The 24,601-nt window shown below is 42.9% G+C and overlaps 1 protein-coding gene across 1 annotated transcript in view; it reads left to right on the top strand.

Moving 5' to 3' along the window:
* Positions 1-1,083: 1,083 nt before the first annotated feature.
* The window catches only part of GPR158 (G protein-coupled receptor 158), a 185,074-nt gene continuing 161,556 nt past the window's right edge, over positions 1,084-24,601 (top strand). Inside the window, exons 1-2 of the mRNA XM_015620039.1 lie at positions 1,084-1,955; positions 16,074-16,179. Of these exons, the coding sequence (XP_015475525.1) occupies positions 1,084-1,955; positions 16,074-16,179 (978 nt within the window). The remainder of the gene's footprint in view (positions 1,956-16,073; positions 16,180-24,601) is intronic.

The following is a 24,601-nucleotide window of genomic DNA, read 5'->3' as shown; positions in this document are numbered from 1 at the left end:
AGCGCCGGGCTTCTCCTGCTCCCCGCAGCGGAGCGGGAGACACGGAGCGGGCTGTTTTGGGCACCTTGTCCGCTCTCCTGCGCTCGCCCGCGGCCGCTCCCGCGGGTCCCGCCGCTCGCCCCCGGCGCTGAGGCGCAGCGGCGCCGCCCGGGCCCGGCCACCAGGTGTCGCTGCCTCGCACCGCGAGCGACCCCCGCGCCCCGGCCCGGGCCCGGCCGAGCCCCGCGGGTTCCCCGCCCGCGACCCCCGAGCCCCGGGAAAGCGGAGCGGCTCCCACCGGGACGGGCGCCTGCCCCGCCTCCGTCCCGAGCTGAGCCGGCTGCAGGTGAAGCCAGGTGCCTCGACGCCTCTCCGCGGCAGCAGCAGCACCGCCTCCCCCGGCACCGCACGGCGCCGTCCTCCTGCCCCGTGAGTGGCTGCCGGCTGAGTGACAGGCGAGGCGGCCACATAGGGCGGCCGCTGCCTGGCGTGCACCTATAAGGGCCGGCGGTGAGGGGAGCCGCGCGGTGTGGGGCTGCCGGTGGCAGAGCCGTCCGGTGAGCATCCTCCCACGGCCGGCGTCCTCGCTCGCAGAGCCGAGCGCTGTCGGAGGCGGGCGCCTGCCCGCTGGCTCCCCGGCAGCAGCCCCGCCCGCCGATCCCCGCAGCAAGTGGCAGTCCCGAGCCGCGGGCCCCCCTCTCCGGCAGCGGCGCCCGAAGGATGCGGAGCGGCGGAGCGCGGGCGGCGGCGGGGCTCCGCGGGGGGACCCGCCGCTGCGCCGGCCGCGGGCGCCGCCGCCCCTGCGCGCTGCGCCGGGCAGGAGCTCAGTGAGCGCGGTGGCCGCGGCGGGAGGAGGCGGGCTCGGCTCTGCTGTCGCCGGAGGGGCTGCGCGCCGCTCCGCGCTGGCGGTGGGGCTGTGCGGAGCCCCGCGCTGGGGAGGTTGCGGGCGGCACCGCCACAGGTGACTCGCGGGCCGGGGGTCGCGTTCCGCCCCGCTGCCGCTCGGCCGCCTCTGCGCGTTCGCACCCCTTCGCCGCGGCCGCCTGCGCGGAGCCCATCTTCAGCCGCCTCGCCGTGCCGGCGCGGCCGGCAACACCGGGGGACATGGCTTTGCTCCGGCTCCTTCTTCTCTTGCTCCTCGCCCAACGCGGGCTGGGGGCTGCCGCCGACCAAGGGCAGGCAGTGCGCGGCCGGGAGCGGGCGCTCGGAGGGAAGCAGCCTATTTACAACCACATCAAGAGCCGGGAGCCTCTGCCGGCCCCGCGGAGCCGCTCTACAGAGAGCACCATCTTGGCGCAGCGGCTCGCCGAGGAGGTGCCCCAGGACGTGGCCTCGTTCCTCTACACGGGCGACTCCCGGGAGTTGCGGCGAGCCAACTGCTCCGGGCGGTACGAGCTGGCCAGCCTCGCCGGCAAGTCGCGCTTCACCTCGCACCCCTCTCTGCACGGCGCCCTGGGCACCCTCACCCACGCCACCAACTTACTCAACATGATCCTCCAGAGCAATAAGTCGCGGGAGCAGAACTTGCAGGAGGACCTGGAGTGGTACCGCGCCTTGATCAGGAGCCTGCTGGAGGAGGACCCCAACATCTCCAGGGCCGCTATCACTTTCAGCACGGAGCCTTTCTCCTCCACTCCCCAGGTGTTCCTCCAGGCCAGCAGGCACGAGAGCCAGGTCCTCCTGCAGGACTTGTCCTCCACGGCTCACCGCCTGGCCAACGCCTCTGTGGAAACAGAGTGGTTCCACAGCTTGAAGCGCAAGTGGAGGCCGCATCTGCACAGGAAGGTCTTAAACACGGGCCCCAAAACTTTGGAGAACAGTTGGAAGAGGCGAGAGAGCTTCACTGCTGATAAGAACCACATCAGGTGGTCCTCACCATACCTGGAGTGTGAGAATGGGAATTACAAACCCGGCTGGCTAGTGACTCTCTCGGCGGCTTTCTATGGGCTGCGGCCAAACCTCCTGCCCGAGTTCAGGTAAGAGGAGTGTTCTGCTTGCTTTCTGTCAAGAAGGGGAGGGGGGAAGCAGGATGGGGGATTGGTTCTGCCCCCTCCTAGGGAAGGGCATTCGGGTCTCTGGGTGACCTGATCAACCCCTGCCGCTCAGTCACACCGCAGAGCAACCTCAGGCCTTCCTGTTGAGCTGTGCCTTCGGGAGCTGTTGCTCCGTAAGAGAATCGCTGTCGTCTCCGTCTGTAAGACAGCGTTTGCTTTACCTGCTCCCACTGGAGCAGGCGTGCATGTGGCTTACGTTCCTGGCGTGCTTGTGGCGAGGAGAGCAGCAGTTGCCAGTTGAAGTTTATCTGCATCTGCAAGAGGAAAATGCTCACTGAGGTGTTACTTCTTACCGTACTGTGAAGTTGAAACTAGCTGGAGCTCAGCTGTGCTTTTAACCTGCTGGGAAATACCATTGTTGTGCCGGTAAACTGCTGTTTCTGGTCTCCAGAGCACATCTGCCGTGGGGTGCTCGAGCCTGGTCAGTGGTCAGTACAGTAGGTAAATAAGTGTGGGTGACTGCAATTGTGTCATAGCTCATGTGGCTGTAACCTGAACTGGCAGGAGGAAAGCTTTCCTTTGACATCATCACCTTGATATTTGATACCTAGCGTATGTAAAGGTTTGCTTATTTTTTGTTGCTTTTATATACTTTGCCACTGAACTGCAACTAACAGAGGAAGACAGAAAAAGGCTCTTTCTTGTGTCTTTGTATTTTGACACCAAAGAGATTCCCTCAAAGAGGAGAGCAACCTGTAGAGTGTGAGATGCCAGTTTTTCTACTGCCACTCCTGCGAGGGGTTCACAGGGAGCTTTGTTCAGTGGGGAATGCCCACTGCCCAGAAGCAGCTGGCATTTCTCAGGATGAGAGAGGAGCACAGGATTTATTTTGTGCAGTGAATTAGTAGTAGGTAAAGATTGGTAGGAACATTTTGCCACACCTAGGTGACAAGGCAATAGTGTCTGCAAATGCTGTTTCTCTTGGCTCACTCTGAAATACAGTGCGATTAAAGATACAGAGAGCATACAGAGATATAAAAAGTGCAGTCATTAATCCTTGAAAAAACTTGAAATTTATTGAATGGATAATGGCTGCTTATTTCTCTGTTGAATTATCTTTTGCCCTGAAATTTTCACACCTACGGGGATGGTAGAGTTAAAGTAAAATGAGCTCATCCGTAGGCTGTTTGTTGGTGAATTCCTCTTGAGACCAAAACCCAGGAATAGGTTTACTGTAGAGCTCTTGTGGACCCTAGGGAGTTCAGAGAAGTCAGGAAGCTTATCAGGGATCATTGAAATGCAGTGTTCAACATTTGATGAACTTTGGGATGTGGATGTAAGTTAATGTAGGCTGATGGTCTCTTGGGGATAGATTTTGCAGAACCACTAGGCTGGAGGTGTGGTGGCAGCCACAAACTAGCTCTGAGAATATGAATTTTGGTATAAAACTTAAAGGAGCTTCAAGATTGACTTAATTGAAGAGGAAATAAACCCATTTTTTAAGCAAAAGAGTCTAAAGCTCCGATCCCTGCTCTGTGCCTCTGCCAAGATTGTGTGATGCCCGGAAGCATCTTAGTGGTGTAGGTTTCTGCTGTGGCAGCTTTGGTGTTCAGAGCTCACCAGGGCTGTTTTGGCATAGCCCTAGCCAACCATGGCAACCAGTAGATGTCCTCCTGGATGCAGTACAGAGCACTGCATTCCCTGCCTCATCTTCCCAGCCTCTTTTTGCCATGTAGGGGTCACTTCCGTTGAAGACAGAATAGCCTGTTATAACTCTGATACTTCAAAGGGCTTTCACTGAGCTCATCTAAGCTTGGAGAACCACTGCTTATTTAGAAGATCTTGGGATGGAGTGCGCTGTGCAAGTTCAAAGTGTTGTGTTGCTGTTATACTGAATAATTAGGATGAAACTAACAAAGATTTGTTGTATCAACAGAGATGAGTTTGTAAGCATTTCTGAAAAGTGGGTTATGTCTTTCCAAACTATTAAAGAAGCAGGTGGAAGAAGTGAGATTATAAATATATACACATTCTGGCAAGCTAAAGGAGTTAGCTTGTGTTCCTGATTTGAGGTATCCTAGATGAAAGATGGGCTAGAATATAAGATTATTACTTGGAATATTGAGAAAGTAACTTCTCAGATACATAGAAAATAGTATACACAAAATATTCTTCCAAGACTTGTAGTTTGTCTCAGTATTTACACAGTGTTTTCAATGCTTAATAGGTACATAGCCTCAATGTGAATTTTTAAGAGAAAAAATGGTTTAAAGCATGAACACATAATAGAAAAATTTTAAATCCAGTGTGGTCACTGGAAAATTAGTATGAATTACTGTAAGATGTCTCTTGAAGTAAGCTTTGCTTCCCCTCACCATCAGTCTTTGAGTGACACAATATTTTGAATTTAAATTCTTATTTGAGGCCCATATGGAAAAACAATGTTTTTCAACCTCCATCTTTTGGGACAGCTATGTTGGTTCTCCCAAAAGTGTATCTTTGAACCATCTGTTAGAAACATCTTAATGAATCGGTTACCATGCTCCTCCCATTTAGTAGTCTGGCATGATATCATTAATGATAATTTAGTGCATGCCACTTGAACATTCTAACAGTTTGTGTGCTTTCTTTGCTCACATTAGGTTTAAGGCATGGTACAATAGGGTGAGATACTGTTGGGGGACAGATACATTCAGGAGCATGCTATATCCACAAACATGAGTTCCTTCACATTACAGAAGGAAAAGCCATTGCTCCTTCTTGGTATCTCTTCTGTGGCAGTAACAGATGGGCTTGTTCATGTAGGATAGCAATGGAAAGAGTTTAAGGAAGACAATGCTGATAATTACTACTGCCTGTGTTCAGTGCATGCTGCTACTGCAGTGCTGTTGTCAGTCACGTTCTGAAAGTGCAGCAAAAAGCAGCAAGCTTTGTTCTTAACATTGTGAAGAGTTACAGTGCTTTTGGCTGAGGATGTGAGTGTTACAGGACAGGTCTTGCAGTTCATCTGTCTTCAGTTTCACCTCTCCCCTTCCCAAGAGATTACTGCCAAACTGCCCCAAATGAAGGCAAAGGAGATAATGTGGTTAAGTTGTCTAGCCATGGCTAACACTGGAGACAAATACTGAGATGAAGTGGAGAAACCAAAGGCAACTTGATTGTGCTGATAAATGTACCAGAAACTGTTCAGGCCCATGGGGCCACATTAGCCCGGTACAGTGCTAAACTAGCAGTGCTGGCTGTCTGCAGCTTCTTAGCAGTGCTGAAGTTTTTTGTGGTCTGCATTTGCTGGTCTTTCCACCCAAAATGCATGGAGAGAACATTGCTACTACCTGCTTATAAGGTGCAGAAATCAGGATCCACACAGACTTGAAGTAATCACACTTGATGTTGACCATCCCTCCTGTTTAAACTGATGCTGTTTGCAGCTGAAATTTACCACCTAATGTGCCTAATCACTCTAGTACTGTAATGCTGCAGGGGGTAGAGCACAGTAGCATGTCACAAATCTTCTGTGCCCCTCCTCTGTACTGCCTATCACATGGTCAGAATGAACCATATTTTATGGCACATGACGACCCAAGGGTCCTCTTGGCAGCCCTACTGAGAAAGTGGAAAAGTGTGAGAAGTTGCATGTTGTAAATACGATTCCTTTTCTAAAAGTATTTTCTTGGTGCCTGGAGAAGAAATGGGAGGTCTTCATTGCTTTAGCAGTCCAGGAGACAAGTGGGAAAGATCACTTCTTCATCTAGAAGAACGATGACTAAATAGTCAGCTAATAGGAAAACACTAGTTAAAAGAAAGTCCTCCTGGGTCACTGAGTCAGTCTTCTGCTGTCACAGGTGCACTTAATGTCATCAGTTGACAAATCTCCATCTTCAAGCAGGTGAATTTCCCTTTTGACTCTTCAATTCATTGGCATGCTGGACCTAAGGGTTGGATAACTTCTCCTGATTTCTGATCTGAATTTATTTGCCGGCAGTTCTCATGCATTTATTTTAGTCCAGAACTGTCTTCTATCTGACTTAGCACTCTTAGCTGGTGTTTACTGCCCTGACTTATTTATAGGCAGTGGCCCCTTCTCCACCATTGTTTACTAGACTACACAGACTGGCTTTCTTTAGTCTCTATCATAAGCTCCCTGTTGCCATGGTCCCTCTTCTGAAGTCCTGTTCCAGTATTTCCTGAACATGGTTAGTCAGATTCATGTGCACTGTTCCAGCCTTGTGCAATGACATCAATTATCCCCAAACTCTGATGAATGAGTTGCTGCTTTTGTGGTTCAAGATGTTCCCTTGTGTGCTGTTCTCATTTTCTTTAACACTGTGTTGTAATATGTCTGCATTTCGAGAACTGGTCATTGGCCTCGCATGATTTCTCATTGTGGAGGTCAGATTGTCTTCAGGATATGAAGCACTGGCTTTCTTTTCCCCTCCCACCATATTCCAGCAAGTTTTTCAGCAAATCCAGCATTTGCTACCTTTTCTTAAGGTTTTTGGGGAGCATCCATTGGAATAATGTCTGTTTCAGCAGAGAAGTACTCAATCAGCAAGCTGAATAAGTTGGGGTGGCTGTTTGGGGTTTGTTTGCTCTGCATTCCGTTTTTAAATTTTATTTTATTTTGAATGGAGTCTTGTTCTGGATCATTTACAGGTAACTTCATTCTGAAGTTTGGCCAGATTGTGCTACATCTTCATATTTTCTGTCTTCCAGAGGTTTGCTACTTCTCTCAGTTATTGGAAAGATAGCCCTTGATGCAAAGATAATCTTTACTGCACAGTTAAATGGAGCTGTTTCTTCCCTAAAGGCAGTGTAATGTAGTGATTTCCACTGTACCATTAGCAGTTACTTGGACCACTCCAGTGTTAGACTGTGATGGGACCCTCAGTTAAGGAAACATTACTAAAGGCAGATTAAACCATGCAGGTAGAAGTATTTGTGACAAATAAGTAATTTCATAGGGATTATATGTATGATTCATTATTCTGCTAAATATTTCACAGCTATTAAATTACTTGGTAAAAAAAACCCGAACAAATATAGACATGAAAAAAGGAATTTTAAAAGTGGGTAATTTTTTCTTTTAGACATGGTTTAATTTCTTCCTTTAGCCCCCTTTTTTAGTTTTCCACAATCTCTCTTTAGTCTGAGTACTGAGATAAGAGAAAATTAATTCTAATTGTTTAAGGAGACTTTTTAATTTTGTGCCATTGTGATGTGACATTAGTTGTATAGTACAGAAAATATTTTAAAATGTTGAGGTTGACTTTTTTTATCAGGTGTCCTGGCCCTTAACATGATTGAAAGTGTGTGTGGATTTAGAACAGGTTTCAAAAATGAAAAGGAATAATTTATTTCCTAGAATTTCTGAAATTCTTGCATTTGTATTCTTGAAAAGAAGTAAAACAAAGAAGCCTCTTATTATACTGTCTATTTGTGGAAACCCTCAGGATATTTTAAGTATTCTCTAGGCAATCAATTATGTCTCTGACAGCATTTTTCATATGAGGTCATGGATATGGATAGAAAACTGGATGTTGAAAAAACATAGGAAAGGAACAATAAATAGGGATTTCTCTTTTAGAACCATGATTCAGCTTTCTTCAGTACTGGAGAAACAGAAGTGGGTCTTTGAAAAAGAAGTTAAATGTGGCCATGAGAGAATTGAAACACATACTGCATTCATGTCCACAGTTACGTAGCACATGCTCAGTTGCAATAAAAGGAGCTATATTTTTTTTGTGTCAAACTTCTCTTTCCAGCTCCTTTGTTCTCCATCCTCATCCCACTTGGGCTAGACTTCCAGCACAGGAGGTTATCAAAGCTCTTTTGAAGGGAATGGACATGTAGCAGTCCTTACTGAGATTCAGCTCCAGGACTGTTATCTATTCTATTTGTGAGTGTGGGCTGAGATGGAAATCTTCCTAAAGGTAAGAAAAAATGTACTGCTGTGTTAGGTCAAATAAAAGGTTTCCATAGCCTTTGCTCCAAAAGCAGCTTCTGGCAGATGTTGAAGGGAAAATGTCAAGTATTCCTATCCGGGTTATATCCAATTTATCAATGGTAAGCAATAAAAAATAGTTTTTTTTCAGACTTTATCTGAATGACTGGATACTAAGTACGTATTACTCCATGATTCTCATCTATGTTTTAACACACTTCTGTCTTCTGCAATGCAGTTTGGCATTGCATTCTATAATATATTTATATATTCCATAATATCCATCTATTATGGGTTCCATAATTTTCTGGTTTTAAATTCACTTCATAAATTTAAATTCATTGTGAGATCCTAGATTCTTGAATTAATACTTTCCAAAGTGTTTTATTGCATTTTTTCTGTGTCAGGGGGGTTTAATTGTGGGTTATATTAAACATTTTTATCGCTTGCAGACTTTGCCACTGGCTGCTTATTTGTGAGGTGCAGAAAAGTCAGTGGTGAAGTCTAGCTTGTTAACTTCCCCGCTTTTGTTTCATTGATTCATTCAAGAGTGATGAAAATAACTCATTTTTGTCAAAAGATGTCTTTACTCCAAGCAATTTTTGCATCTTGAGTATTATGTTAGAGATTCTACTTCAGCCTTCCACTTTCTGAGGTATTTGAAATGTTTTTAATTAGTAGAGCCTATCCTTTTAACATGCTGTTTCTAAAAATATCTTGGTTTTGTCTTACATTCTTGTAATTTGTATGTTCCTCCTTGCCCAGGTTTATGCCTTTCAATTTCCTTTTTTTTTTTGAGGTTGGCTTCCACTTACTTTTGAGTTTTAAAATGACCTTGTTATCTTTAAATAAATCTTCAGTGTCACAGGATTTGGTATAGTTAGGCTGAGACCATCCCTCCTGTGTAGGATTCTTCTATTTCAAAAGCTCTTTGTGTTCCTAACATATTTTCTTCTACTGTGCTCAGTTCTTTGGGACCCTTTCTTTTCACCTGCTTCTTTGACCCCATGGATGGTAATGGAAGCACTAAAAAAAAAAAAAAAAGTAACCTGAATTTGGCTCCAAGAACTCTTTTCATAGTGCTAATCTAATGTAAGTGGTACTCTACCATCACTGACACCTGGCATTCCTATACAAGGTGATGCTCTGTGGCAGAGTTAAGATGCTAGCAGCAACTTGAGCATCCTCAAGCAAAAAAAAAAACCCAAACCATCCCTGCCCCTCAGAGTATCTAAGAGACTGACTAAACTGCAGGGGAATCCCCAGGGAGGCAGCACTGCATGCCATAAATCCGAAGGCAGATTTAAATTGGAAATAATTCTTCAGACAATAGAGAATTCAGCTTTAAATATTCTGCTCTTGTAGTACTGTTTCAGATGGCCTAGAGGTATTTTCTTTGCAGGTAAACCCTAATTTATGTGCCCACACTGCTATATGTTACTCTTCAGTTAATTTTCTTTTTAGTGAAAGCTGGTTCTCTTATGAAAATGTGTGCTGAAAAGCAGCAGTCATGCTAGGGCTGAGGAATTAGTGTTGTCTGTCCTGTTAGTAAGGAATTGGCGGTAACTCTGACCGGGTTAAAATCATGTGTCATGTCTCAGTAGCTTTTGTTAATCTGGCTGGTTATGCACAGTAATGATTTCAACAATGTCCAAGTGATGCAGAATCCTAAATTTTAACTTTAAAAAGCAAGCTGAACCTGCAGAAGCTGCTGTTTGTCAGCCAGACTTACGGCTGGAATTCATTTGTGAATTTGACACCAGGATTATTTTTGGGTGTTCAGTTGATGGTACACTGGAGGAGCCTCAGGTGTCAGGTAATATGCAGTATTTGAAGATTAATATTCTTGAAAGTGGCAATCTCCAAAATGAGTGGTCAGAAAAGGCATCTGCCCTGAAAACATTGGCTGTGCTAAATACAGCATGTGTTTGTCCAGGGGAGTGGGCATTTGCAGATTTCTGATGGTGTAGAGAACTTGTTTTTCTTAGCTCCTTGTTTTGTGGTAAAGAGGACTTGTGAAGGACAGTGTGGAGGGCTGGATGAATATGACAGCAAGAATCTGAACAGCTGTTTAGATGTGGGGAATGGTGCCCACTTCAGTGTGTGATAGCCATGCCTTATACCTTAATTATGGGTGCTCACAATGCTTACGGGCAGAAGTAAGTGTACAAACTTAGAAGACAAGCTGTGTGTTTAGCTGAGCTGTGATGACCTCTGTGCCAAAAAAGCTTTTGAAGAGCTAGAGCACAAGGATACTGTTTATCACCATTTACATGTTGGCAGACTATTATTTTGTACAGTTCTGGCTTAAGCTGACTAGGAGAAAAAGAACATGCTCCTTTTTTTTATGATGTAACAGTACAGGAAAAAAAATTATTCTGTAAATAGGTTTTACAACATGTTGTTACAATGAAATATTATAACTACTGAAACTATCAAGATAGCTAGTAGGTTGGGAAAATAAGCTTAAATCAATTTTTGGCACAGATTTCAAGGCAAGCAGCATGCCAACAAACAGTAGTACTGGAAATACGGACAGACATTAAAGCTTCTTAAATCAAACCTCTGGCCTGACAGAAAATCCTTGATGACATCATTCTTCAATGATTTTCTTATGTATAATTTAACTAATTCTTTCTTAACTGCATGTTTAACATGGCCATGCAATCCTTAGCTATCTCTTTTGTGTGTGTAAGGACTGTAAATTTGTGACAGGAAACAGATATCTATTGTTACAAGGAGATTAACGAAATATACTTACCTGCCAGATGGTCCACAATTACCAGTAATATTGTTATTAACTTATGGCTGTGGCTGGGGTTCAGCCAGGCAGCATTGCCAGTGTGGATGAATGTGTTACGCTGACAAGCTGAGTCTACTCTTACACCCTTGATATTTGTCTTGATTGCTTCCACCAAGATAGCAACACTGCAATTATTCCCAATTAGTTCGATAAATATAACACAGGGAGTTGGTCCATATACGTTCTAGGAGGATGTGCTCTTCCATATGTTCCATTTTCCGAATGCTGAATCAAAAATAACTGAAAATGTGGGTGGCTAAACAGGCTGTGCCAGCAACTGTATTAATCACAGATGAATTTCAGAAATATATCGTGTACATATTGGTGTACTCTGTGTAATAGCAGTGGGGTACAAGTCTGAGATGATGTTTTAAAATGGCAAAGGATCTGAAATGAACGCAGTGGGAGTCTCGTACCATCATGACACTTCTTTTAAATGCCACACATACGCTTAAAGAAACTTTGCTTTTGAAAGCACTGTGTCCTCAAGTAGTTTCAGACCCTGGTACTACTTCAGATCTGTGATGTTACTATGAAACATGTATTGCAGAGGTCTGGTGAAAAAAGAGTAGTAATTGCACCATGGAGAAAAACAGTTGAAATCATATGGCAGCTTGTAATTGTTAGGAGATATTGCTTTCCTGTTCCTGCTTCTGCACTGTCCTGTTTCTTCTTGCTGTAGATTTTCACCCCAGAAACTCACAAAGCTCTGAGAAAAAGGAAAACCAGAACAACTTAACCATATCAAAAGTTCAGGTTGTGCTACAGAAAAGCTGCAGATGGGAGAAGAGTGTGTAGGTAAAAAAGTTTGCATTCAGTTCATGAAGACTGGGTTTTGTGAAAGACAAGCACTCTTGTAAGAAAAGTTTTAGTACAAGAGAAGCAAAAGGAACATGGATTTAGTTGGAAATTAAATAATTTTATAGTGCTTGTGGAAGAAGTATTACGAAAATCTTTTCAAGCTTGCATGGCTTAACAGGGAGATCCTGACAAAACTTAAGCATAAATTGAAGCTGCAGGTGGAAGTGGGGCCAGGTGCCCTGGGAGGAATATGGAGACACTGTCTGAACATGACTGTGATCATGAGTATCTTGTATCATCAAATATAAAATAATAAAAATAAAATTAAAAAAAAAAGTGGCCCACAGGACTAGGGAAGTGATCATTCCTCTGTACTCATCACTGGTGAGGTTGTATCTTGATTCCTCTGTTCAGTTTTGGACCCCTCACTGCAGGAAAGATATTCAAGGGGCTGGAGCAAGTCCAGGGAAGGGCAGTGGAGCTGGTGAAGGGCCTGGAGCACAAGTTCTCTGAGGGAGCTGGGATTGTTTAGTCTGGAGAAAAGGAGGCTCAGGGGAGACTTTACTGCTCTTTACAACTACACAAAAGGAGATTGGGATGAGGTTGGGGTTGGTCTCTTCTCCCAAGAGACAGAGGACAGGTGATAGGACAAGAGGAAATGTCTTCAAGTTGTCCCGAAGGAATTTTACAGTGGATATTAGGAAAACTCACTTCACTGAAAGGATTGTCAAGCATTGGAACAGGCTCCTGGGGCTGAGTAACTGTCCCTGGAGTTATTTAAAAGATGTGGCACTTAGGGGCAAGTTTTAATGCTGACTTTGTCAGTGCTTGGTTAATGGCTGGGACTCAATGATCTTTAAGTTCTTTTCCAAGGTCTTTGCTGCTGAATGGAAAAGTGTATGTTGTGACATAGGATGTTGTAAAATCCAAAGTACTTGATATGTCTCCCAAGAACCTACAGGCTGATCAGTCTCACCTCAGTCCCTGGGAAGATGATGGAACAAATCATTGTGAAAACCCCTTCTGGAACACATGAAGAGGAGGAATGTGATTGGGAGTAGTCAGCATGGATTTCTGAGGGGGAAATAGTGTTTAACCAGCTCAGCAGTCTTGTAGAAGGCTGTGTCTGATTGCAGGTCAGTCACTATTGATATACTCCTGTGTATTGATACACCAGTTTGAGTCAACAACGTGTGCTTGTGGCAGAGAAAGCCAACAGCCTCCTGGTCAGTGAGAGGAAGTTTTGCCAGCAGGTTGAGGGAAGTGATCCTTGCTTTTTACCCAGCCTGGTGCCATCAAGAGGGCTATGTCCACTTCTGGGCTCCTCAGCACAGGAGACATGGGTGCACTGAAGCAAACCTAGTGAGGGGCCTCACAGGAGCATCTGGCACACAAAGACTGAGTGAGCTGGTACTGTTCAGCTTGAAGAAGAAAAGGCTTCAGGGGCATTTTATATGTAAGTACCCAGTGAAAAAGAAGAGAGAGACAGCCCTTTCTCAGCCTTATGAAAGGATGGAAAGCCCAAGAGGCACAAACTGAAACACAAGAAATTTCATTTAAGCATCAGAAATATTTTTTTTGGACACTGTGAGTTTAGTGATTCACTAAATCAGGTTTCCCAGAGATGGTGAAGTCTCCATTATTGAAGGTATAAAAAACCCCCAACTTAACTGAGCCTGCTTTGAGCAGGTGAATGCACTGAATGATCACAAGAGGCTTCTTCCGAAGTCAGTTGCTGTATGAATCTGATTTTCACATCTATTTTTAAAACAATAATTGCATTAAGGAACTTTCAAAGGATGTAAGTTCTTTAATCAATTGTGATGTGAGAAGTCCAGAAGTATTTTCCTTTCTTTCTAGCACATGGCTGAGTGTTAGGATGCTCTCCTGCTTTCTGATGCTTGTCCCACTAGAACATGCTGCAAATTCTCCAAATTGCAGTGCCTCTGGTACAAGGCCATACTGAAATGCTTTCTCAGTGTACTTACTGACTCGAATTTCTCTGGCTTGTGTGTGTTGTCTTTCTCACAAGTAACCTCTAGGTAAGTTTTCTTTGGAAAATATTTATATCCTTTTTTTACTGGCACACTGCTTCTATAGGGCTTGCTTGTGATAAGACACAGCAAACTCTTAAATATGTTTCTTCTCTTCTGGCAGTGATTAGTTTGTCCTTTATTTGTGATCTGTACTTAGCAGAAGTGTTTGAGGAGGAAAAGGTGGGTTTCCTCTCCTACCAGTTAAAAGCAAAATGTACACAAGGGAAAAACTTCCCATGTAAAGGAAATCAAACCTTCTTCCCTCAGGTGCTTCAAGTCTCCCAGGTGAATGGGTTGCATTTCTATTAAAGTTGGATCATCACTGTTTTTCCTACTTGTATAAACGGTTTTATTTGAAGTAATCAGGGTTGTGCTAATCCTTTATAGGTTTGCCAGTGTGACTGGTGTATAACGTGAATTAGGAGAGCAAGGAATAGTGTTGGTCCTGGTCCTGTCGCCTGCTTTGTGCCTCCTGTCCTCAGCCCACACACTAATATTTGTCTTAGCTCATAAAGGTCCAGAAAAGAATAGAAACCTCCTGGGTGGGATCTACCCATGACAGGATGAGTGACCTGTTATCTCTCTGCTATGGGCATCTGAATCAGGCACCTTCTTGCTGTGTTAAATTTTTAATCCACTGATATCAGCATTTTGAAGAGATAATCTGTGCAGTATGGCAGTTTTTCCTTTTGACATTATTGCTCACCTGGAGCATGGGTAAAACAGTTCCTTGGGGTAGAGTTATGGTTTGAGCAGTCCTTGGTGAAACTGCTGTTCAAAACAAATGTATAAAGGCACAAAGCTGTAAATCAAAAATATATCAGAATTTTCCAGAAGTGTGTGGTGTGTGCTATTTTAAATTTAACTTGCTAGAACTAGCACTTAAATATTTCAAGTAATTTCTAAATGTGCCCAGCATTATGTTGTTTAGATTCTAATCAGAAGACTGAGTGGGGTTAAGTGCTCCTGTACTGTCAAACTTCCTACTGTCTGTTTTATGTAATTTTCTAATGCATTCTTCTGACCACTTACATGATGTAGTTGTTTCTCCACTTACTATATAGCATGTCTGAAGATGAATGTCCAAACTCGGCTGTTGTGGACTCTTGTACAGGGGTGAGATATGAGGGAACAGTATTGTCCTGATTTTGATCAAGTTCACTCTTATGCCCGTTCCAATTTTTTGTATATATCCTCTCAAATATATGGGTCTGTAGCTATCTTGTTGCTATTGTTGTGTAATTGGCATTAATTAAAAGAGGGAACACACTTTGAGGTGAATGAGGTGCTTCTGAGATAGAGCCATGCCCTTGTTAGTTCACAGCCTGAAAGAAGGGAGAGGATGGTGTTTGTAGTTGTGGAAGTCCAGACTGTGGAAATGAAAACATCTGTCCCAAGTGGCTGAAATGATTGACTTGAAGGGAATGGTATTCCAGATTTAAGAAATTAGCACAGAGCATTCATCCACTATGAATGAGTTTGTGTACTGATTTAGCAACTACAAATTGCATATTGACATTTTTGTCAAGTCTGGACTGCAGCAAAGCAGTCAGAGATGACACATGCTGACAAAATGGTGCTATAAATGTCCTAGGTCATTCTGAAGAATATGTAAATCTTTGAAGACTTTTTTTTTTTAAGCTATAGAACAACAGTCTTGTACCTTTTTTCTTCTAATGATTTTCAAGTTTTTTATAAAATAGTGCCAACTTTGCAATTGGCTTGTTAGCTTTTCTTTCAAAAGAATTTTTGAGGTAAACTGTTGATGGCGAAACCTTAGAGACCCCCTGGTATAGGGCTTACACAATTCAGATGGTCCTTCAGCACATGTGTGTGGGAAACTTGTTTTTGGTTTCACAGACATCAGTGGTCTGTTGCTGGCTTGTGCAGATGTTGTATCAGGTTTTATTGCAGAGCCAGCTGGCAGAGGAGTGCGGAGAGGGCTTGGATGCCTTCTGGAGAAGGATGTTGGGCTGCAGAGAACAGCCCTGAATGTCTCTGGAGGCTGGGTTGTCTCTGGGGACACTTACAGAAAAGGTCTATTGCCAATTGTTTTGGCAAATAGGATTCCCAGGAGCAAAGGGGAGAATGTAGTTTTTGCTGGATGTTGGGTGAGGTGCAGTGTCTGGTGCCTTGCACTCAGAACTGGCTGGGAAGGTTGCTGGCTCCAGAAAAAGTAGTGCAGATCTTTTCCTGTTTTACTCTGGGTCTTTGCTGCATGGTAAAATGTGAAGGGCATTGTGAATTGTCTGGACATTCAACTTGTTCTTAACTGCCACCCTACTGCTAATGTTAGATTTACTGAGCTCTTGTCATAGTACATCTCAGTAAAGTGTAAAATAAAAATGTGTTTCTGTGACCGTGGCTCTGGGAGCACAAAACTTCTCTGGTCTTAGACCTTTTATCAAATTCCATATTTAGAAGAAAGATGTAGTTCTGCTTTTCAGGCTAACCAGCATCATAGAAAAGTTTAACTTATTTCTGCAGTTGTGTTCAAGGCTGTTTCTCTCTGTTTTCAGAGGTGTTGTCAAAGTCGACATCAATCTGCAGAAGGTGGACATTGACCAGTGTTCGAGCGAGGGATGGTTCTCAGGGACGCACAGGTGTCACCTCAACAATTCTGAGGTATGTCTGTCCCTAAGGGACCTCATTTCAGTAACAAATCTTTACAATGAGTAGTGTTCTGTAGTATTAATGTTACTTATTTTACAGACATTAAATGCAGTTTTTTAGGGCTGAAGAAATCTTTGTGTGAGGTGTTGTGGAATGCGTGAGTGTCAGAAGTGCCTACATTTCAGAATTATTGATGTTAAAACAGAAGCCAAGTTACTGTGAAGAGATAAGAAATAATTTATGAGATTCTGCTTTCCAAGTCAGACAATTTTGTGCTCAAAATCAAAATAGGATTTTAATGTCAGTGTCACTTTTGTTTGGACAGCTTTGAAAAATATAGTAGAAGTAGCTGAAATGCTAATGGTAATTATTCAGAAAAACATGGTCACTTGATAGAGTGGTACAGAATAACAGGCAGAATTGGGTACTGTAATTCCTTCTTAGTAGAAACGCCAACATTTTGACAGAGCTGACTAAAATGTTTGTGCTCAGCTCCTTCCTGCTTTCCCTTTCTTCTGAAGGTCTGTGTTCCATCTGTCAGCAAATCATAGATCATTCAGACTGGCCAGTCATATATGTTCAATTAAACTTTTAAACAAAATACATTTTGATTTTTTCTTTTAATTCTGCTGTGTAAAGGTGATTTCAAAGGCACCCATTTGTTTTCTGTGAGAGTAGGTACCTTGTGCACTTCTGTACTTTTGAAAATGCCAATGAAAATGTAGGGAAAGTTGACATTTATCTACCAGAAGTCAGGAGATGTTTGCCTAATTTTTTTGTAAAATGCCAATTTACCAAAACCAAGTCTAAGTTTAGAAAGACAGTTGGTTTTGATGAATTCAGCTGCTAGCATATTTGAACAAGAAGAGCTCAGAATTATTGTAAACATCTTTTTTTTGGTATTTTTGTCTTGGATTTTTCTCATAAAATAAACTTGAAATGCAAAATGAAGTCTTTGATAAAGACCGATTTAAGACTAAATATTTCTGCAAGTGGAAAAATGTTTTTCTTTGTCAGCTTTTTGACTTCTGAATTCAAGGGAATAGTTTTTAAATCCCTCATGTTTCTTCCTAGAAGAGAATGTTGTTTCCCATGTGATCTGGTAAACCTTGTTTTTCAATATATTCTATGTGATTATATACTTTGGCAAGTGCTCCTCCTTCTCCTAATGTCTTATGAGCAAAATCTGTCAGCAGAGGGGTGGGACTGTAAGTTGCATCTCTGCAAGTGAGAGTAAAAGGGGAAAAAATCCAGTCTTAGATATTTTGTGGTTTAGCCCCATTTGGTAACTAAGTACCACACAGAGTCATTCACTCATTTCCCCTGCCCCCACGGCCATGAGGAGGAGAATTTGGGAAAAAAAGATAAAGATGGTGGGTTGAGATAAGAACAGTTTAATAATGGAAACAAAGTAAATTATAACAATACTGATGGTAATATATATGCTATTGCTAACATGATGTAAAAAAAAAAAAGGAAAGTGAAACCTGAGACCAAGCAATGATGCACAGTATCACCTGCTGACTGATGCCTGTCCTGTCCCCCAGCAGCAAGTGACCCCTCCTGCCCAACCCTTCCCAGCTTATATACTGAGCATGATGTTCCATGGTGTGGGACATCCCTCTGGCTAGTTCAGGTCAGCTGTTGCTTCTCATGCCCCTCCTCACTGGCAGAGCATGGGAAACTGGAAAGTCCTTGATGTAACGTGAGCACTGCTTAGCACACTGGTGTTTTGGCTCCTGCTATCAGCATTTCTCTCCCAGAGAATCCAAAACACAGCAATGTACCAGCTGCTGAGAAGAAACTGAACCCAGGAGAAGGTCCAAGACCTTGTATGGGATTTCATACTTGCTTCATTGGAACCCACTCCGTGGAATAAGGGTAACTTACATAGTTGTGCAACAATAATTTCTGCACAGTTTTTCTTATAAATGCTAATGAAATCATATTCCCTGTGCTCTCTTACCTACCTAGGAGTAGTTAAACAAATGCCTGATGATGGTTGAATGCTCTGCCCCCATTTACAAAGTCTGTCTCCAGCAGAGTAGGAGGATGGAGATCTCTGGATTTCCAGTTCAGCTTTAGTTAGACCCTCCTTGCTCACTTTAGTTTTGTTAGGTCACTTGAGTATTGGCTGCAGGGTAGCCTCTGTGCAGACTGCTTGATAAGTCTTTGCCATAAGGAATTTCTGATTTGGCCCTTGAGTGTTCATTGTATAGCCCATACCATGTGGCCAGGCCATCAATACCATCAAACCAAATGCATAAAGCTCAATATTTCAGAATATTTAAAAATTTCAGAAATACAACTCCCTTCTTCTGACATGGTATGAAAACATAGTGACTTTATGCAAAAACAAGAGGAAAAAACCAAAGTTCTGGAGTAATCAAAATGCTTTCATAGTGGCTAAAATCTACTAGGCACATGGCAGACAAATTCTCCTACTTTCTGTGCTGTTCTGAAGCGTTTATTTTCTAAATAAAAATGAGTTGAGATGAGGGAGATGGAGGTATATGACAGTGACTGGAAACATATGGTAAGCCAGTGGTCTGTATGTGCTAGACAGAAAAAAGAGAAGGCATGGATGGGATCCAACTTCCACCAGAAAATAGAGACTGTTTTTGAAAGTACTGTAATTGCCTTCACATAGTCTGGCACAGCAGCATCAGGAAATGATGCTAACTGTGGCACTGGGATTTGTCTTTGGAAGGTCATCAAGAACAGCCTGATTGTGATGGGATAGTTGTACTGCTAGTCCTTGCTTGGAGAAAAATAGTGTCAGGCTGGGTGAATTAGGTATATTACGACTCAAATACGCAAAATGCTGAGACATACTAATCTTCCTTAAACTTCCATCTGTCCTTAGATTTAGGTGTTCCTTAGGATTGGTGCCTCTTAAATAACTTGCTTTATGTTTAGTGCCCTCAAGTACAAAACAGAAACAAGCACCGAGAACTTTGGATTCCCTATTTTTAATTTGACTATTTAAATTCCTCATATGTAGTGAAAACTTTTCCTGATTTATTCTCTTTTGTGGGCAGTACACATCCATCCCTGATATCATAGCAACCTAGATGAACAAGAGTGCCTTCCTTTAACCTCAGGGTAACTGGACACTGCTCAGCCTAATTAAGCAGGAAGTTAGGTGATGCTTGATGCAGAAAAGCCAAATTGCAGCCATGGATAAAGTCTATTTCGGTTGTTACTTTTTTCTCCTTTTTTTTTGAATAACTGAATCAGCCAGAAAGAGGCTGATGGCCAGGTGTTATTTTTGTGGGAGAGTGCTACATTCTGCTTCCTGCCTTCTATCTTGACTCCCAAATAGGCAACAGCTTTCCCAAAAGCTTTTGGGCAAGAGATTTGGATTCTCTGGGGCTGCAGCAAGTATGACAGGTAATATCTGCAGAGTTAGAAATAATTAAGTTGGGTAGGTCATAAAACGATGCAGAAAAGTCTGAAATTAACAAAGAGAAAAAGTGTAGTTACCCAGTAACAAATAGAAAGTAATTTCAATGTACAGGGAGTGCTGTACATTGGACCTTCAAGGCTGGTTATTTGGAGTAAGAAAACATGCACTTTAACCCCATTTGAAACCCTTGAAAATTTGTACTATGTTGGATTTCTTCTCCATAGATGCTGACAGCAGCTGCTGGCACTTTTAGTAACAACTTTAGAGTCCTTGTGGAGACACCAGCAATAACGTCAAGGCTGAGGAGCATCTGAAGAAATCAGCTGGTGTGGCCCCTTGAGCTCAGCTGGATCCTTCCAGCCAGCAGCATCAGTGTGTGAGCAGTGGCAGCAGACTCCACGCTGTTCCCCTGGCCTTAATGAGCCTGCCAACAGCTTACAATGTGAGGCAGGCTCAGCTGACATCCCTTTGGGTTTCAACAGTATTCCACAAATGACAGCGAGTAAAAATATCTAGAGGAAATGAGGGAAGCAGAGTAAACAAGAAAGCTGCATTGCTGTCTGTATACAGTGGCTGCATATCTGTGTTTGTAGAAGGATGCATAGGCCTACTGTGTGTTTATTTGCTGTGCACAAACACAAAAGCAATTGAGAAGGGAAAACAAATGAGCAGTGCAGCCAAAATCTTTTTTCTATTGTTTAGCGAAACATTTGGGACAATCATATTTTATTATACTGTATGCAAGGTTACAAGCAACTGAACAAGGGGGAGGCAGGGGCTGATTAAAAATAGAATTGTAATGGGGACTGAGCTGGGAGAGGGGAGGTGGGAAACCCAGTGCTTTCCAGGTTTTTCAAGCAAATGCTTTTCAGTGCCCTTGTCAGAATGGGACAAGGCTATTAATGTGCACAGTCTGTGGGAGGGGAACCATGGCAAGAGATTAGCATCTGAAGTCATAACCCACTGGGTCATGCTCAGTGTCATTGATTTTGCTTATTACTTGCATGTATTTTCTGTCCTGTCCATTAGGAAGAGTGCAGTCAGAATTAGAAGAATTTGAAAGCAAAGCTGTTTGGTGATTCAGTCTGAGTGAATGGGTTTATGGACTATAGTTAGCTTGCAATTTGGAAATAATAATGACTTTTGAAGCTACAGATTGCATCCAGCATAGGATAAGAGCAGTACCCAGCCAGAGTCGAGAGCACGTCAGGATGTATTTTCACTTAAAACAACATCTTAATTGGCAGAAAACAAATATTAAATGCTACAGCAAATCAATCCTGGGCTGAAGGGGGAATCTAAGGCAGAAAGGGCAGTGGCTTATTGCAGTATTCAGGTAAAGAAAACATAGCCAGCACTTGGATTCAGAAGCAGACAGGTGTATCTGTTCTCTCCAACAGCTCAGGGTGTTTGAAGAGTATGCTGTAGACACAAAGAACATTTCAGATGCTCTTTTAAAAATAACTTGTGCATCATCTGCATTCATGGGAAAAGTCCCCTTATGACAGTAAACCAGATCTAATCTGGCACTCCCCCAGACACTGTTACATAAAATAAGGTGGAGGTTTGTCAGTTCTCAGTGATAAACAAGGTGCTATGAAAACCAACTTTCAGTTTAAGGAAGAGCCAGGTTGCTTAGCTACAGTATCTTTGCTTTACAGACAAAAAATTTAAATGAGTCTGTGTTTTGCAGGAGCTAATCTTGGTTATCAATGTTTTCTTCAAAGAAGAAAACCTTTGCAAAAATTCCTTTCATCCTTGTTAGCAGTCTTAACTTGAGCATTTAAATTCATCTGGGTCAGTTCTATTTGCTTCAGTTTTTCCTTCCCCCAGAGTTAAAACATGAAAAGGGGTAAATGGCTGGCTGAATGATGTTGTCTATCAAATTAAAATAGCTGGGAGATTTTTTGGTTTATCTTGCATATGACAGGTGATCTGTTTCCAGTTCTTTCAGATCTGTGACTTCAATTTTTGGATCTTTCTCTGGTGAACAGAGATGTTCATGTCTGATCCTGTCAGGCAATGCTGATTAGTTGAACTTGTGCTTCTTCCCGTTGTGTTTGGGAAGAGGTGAGGCCCAGAAATTTAGTTGGCTGGTGGAACATGAACAAAATATGCCTGGTGGGAGCAAAGGGGAAGTTGCAGATGGAGTGCAGGGAAGAGATCTTCCCAGGAGAGAGATTGAGCTGTGAGACAAGAGCTGCTTGGCTGGGGCAAGAGAAGGAAGTTCAGGGTGTATTGGGAAGCACAGAAAACCTTGCAGTGAGGAGCGTGGGGACTGTAGCCAGGCTGCACCATCCTCATGGCAGACTGGCTGTGAATTACCTTTCCCAGATGTGAAATGGCAGAAGCTGTAGCAAATCCAGGCATAAACAGAACACAGCTTCAGAGTTCTTTTGTTATCACTACATTCAGAGGCCTGTACAATGTCTGAAAAATGCCTCTAGTAGCATTAAGCGCATTAGATACATGCAATTAGACAACTAATACAGCATTTTGGTTTCAAAGCATCTTTTCTGCTCTGTGAGAGATTTTACAGGCTTGTATTGGAAGGTGTGCAAGTACTCCCATATCTTGTGAGGTAATACAAAGACTGTTACCCCCCTTTTACAGCTGGCCCATAGGCACAATTATTATCTGTAAACTGATAGACTGGAATTGAAGAGTGGTCTCCAGGTGTGGGAATTACTTTCTCCAGAGTTTGATTTCTGCAGAGATGTGTGCCAGACATGTGAGTTGAGAGTCCTGATGTGCTCCAACCAGGACTCAGGCTGGGTCATCTTCAGAGTGGGGTTTTGGGGTGCATCACAGCAAGTACCCACACCATGCTTCACTTACTTCCAGCAAGACTTAAGCATCCTCATATATTTTTGAAACCTGTGTCTGATGAGCTTGAGTTTTCTTAGTGATCTTGGCTTCTGATAGAATTTTGGTCCAAAATGAAGTCATCCTAACTCCTCTTAGATAAACACATTGTTGTTGTCATTGCAAAGGACACAGCTTCCTTCTTCTTGAGTTAACTATCAGTTTACTCAGATAATATACTGCAGAGGGTTATTTCCAATGTTAAAATAGGAAAATTCTGTTCATGCATACTTACTGCAGTTAATTTATTTTCTTGGAAAAAAATCTGTTTTGTTTTATTTTTCCAAGACTTGAGAAGCAGTTAACCAATAGAAAAAACTCATTGTCTATCTTTAAAAAAGCTTTTATCATCTGTAATAACTTTTTCCTGCTTTTTTTTTAATATTTCATCATACCTACACAAGAGGCAAGTTTAGTTCAACCTAGAGAAGAAAGTTCCTTCTTTTTTTCTATAACAAATTAAAATTAGCTTGAAAACATATTGAAGATCTCATGAAGAAAAACTGGAGACAATAGCTGCTGAGTCTTTATATTCAAAACAATGTACCGAATCATAGCAACAACCTTAATGGAAAAAACTAATTTAGCTTTATTTTTAAGCACAATTTTATGACACTAGACATTCAAATACAGTCATTTTTGTTGGTGACTTCTGGTAGGAGGTAAATCCCGTTTTGCAAATGAAAATTGACTGCTTTTGGGTTATCTATGGTTTTATTTACATCTCAGTAACTCATACAATTTTTTTCTTCAACTGGTTTGCATTTGGCAGTACTGTAAACTGATGGCAATCAAGTACTGATCTCCTGGAAATTTCTTAGTCTTTACTAACCTACTTCGGCTCATCTTTTGTGTTTAATACTTTCTTGCTCGTTGCTGTTTGAGATCATGAGTATACTAAGCATCAGTACTAATATGGGAATGCAGAACATTCCATTTTTGATCATTAGATTTTTGAGCATTACTGCCTTTTTGTGTTTTGACTATTTTGTAAGCTATTACTGAGTTTCATCCTACTGCACTTCTTTATTGTTCATTTCTTATTGTTCATCTGTTCATTTTATTCACTTTTCTACCACTGAAAAAATAGTGAAAGGAAATACACTTCTTCCCAACATCCTATGTATATAAACTTACTAAATAAATAAGATATTTATTGTCTTTGATTATTCCTTAACTTACAAAAGATGATGAGGGAAAGCAGATATTGCTTAGAGGCCACTTAGACAATATTTGTTATATTGTGCTGTTCTCACCACAGGATCAGAATCCCTCTGAAGTTAAATTTGGTCCCCGGATTTACCTTGACTATTCTCAAGGCAACCAGTTTTCATTTACTTGCATGAAATAGGTAGTAGGATTTGATTACTGAGCTCTACTATTTTTGTCAGAATGTAATAGCTGCTTTTTATTCACCAAAAATTCTATCTAAACATTCTAATAATTTTTCCTCTTTCAAATATGGTTGGCTAGGGGAAAAAATATTTGTGAAGCGGTGTAGCTATGCATTCTAATTTAAATGAAGTGAGTCCCATATCTTTCATCTTAACCAGTTTTTTGTCTTACTGTCACATTTTAAAGTAAAACTCAGTGGGCTTGACCTGTGGCTGCAGGCTGAGCAACCGGGCAGCAGCTTTGTGCAGAAGGCACAGGGGGTCCTGGTGGGCACCACGCTGACCGTGAGCCAGCAGTGTGCTCTTGCTGCCAGCAGCCTCGGGGGCTGAGTTAGGCAGAGCTTTTCCAGCTGGTCAAGGCCTCCCCTGCAGGGCTGTGTCCCCTTCTGGGCTCCTCAGTTTGAGACATGGATGCTCTGCAGAGAGTCCAGCCAAGGGCCACCACAGTCATCGAGCTCTTGGAGCACCTGTTGAGTGAGGAGAGGCTGAGCAAGCTGGACTGGACAGTGTGGAGAAGAGAAGGTTGACAGGATTCCCCTCCTGTCAGGGGAGGACAGTGACAGGGCAAGAGGCAGGGCTTCAGGCTGAAGCAGTAAAATGCCCTTTTTTTGATTGCACTGTGAGGGCAGTCAGGCACCAGAGCAGGTTGTCCATAGATGTGAGGGAGTGACCACCACTGGTGATGCTCAGAACCTGAATGTGCGTGGCCCTGGGCACTCTGGTTTAGCTGAGCCTGCTCTGAGCAGAGCTTGGACTGGATGGTTTT

Source organism: Parus major, chromosome 2 (assembly GCF_001522545.3).
Source record: "Parus major isolate Abel chromosome 2, Parus_major1.1, whole genome shotgun sequence".
Taxonomy (NCBI): Eukaryota; Metazoa; Chordata; class Aves; order Passeriformes; family Paridae; genus Parus; species Parus major.
This window is presented reverse-complemented; position numbering and strand designations above follow the sequence as displayed.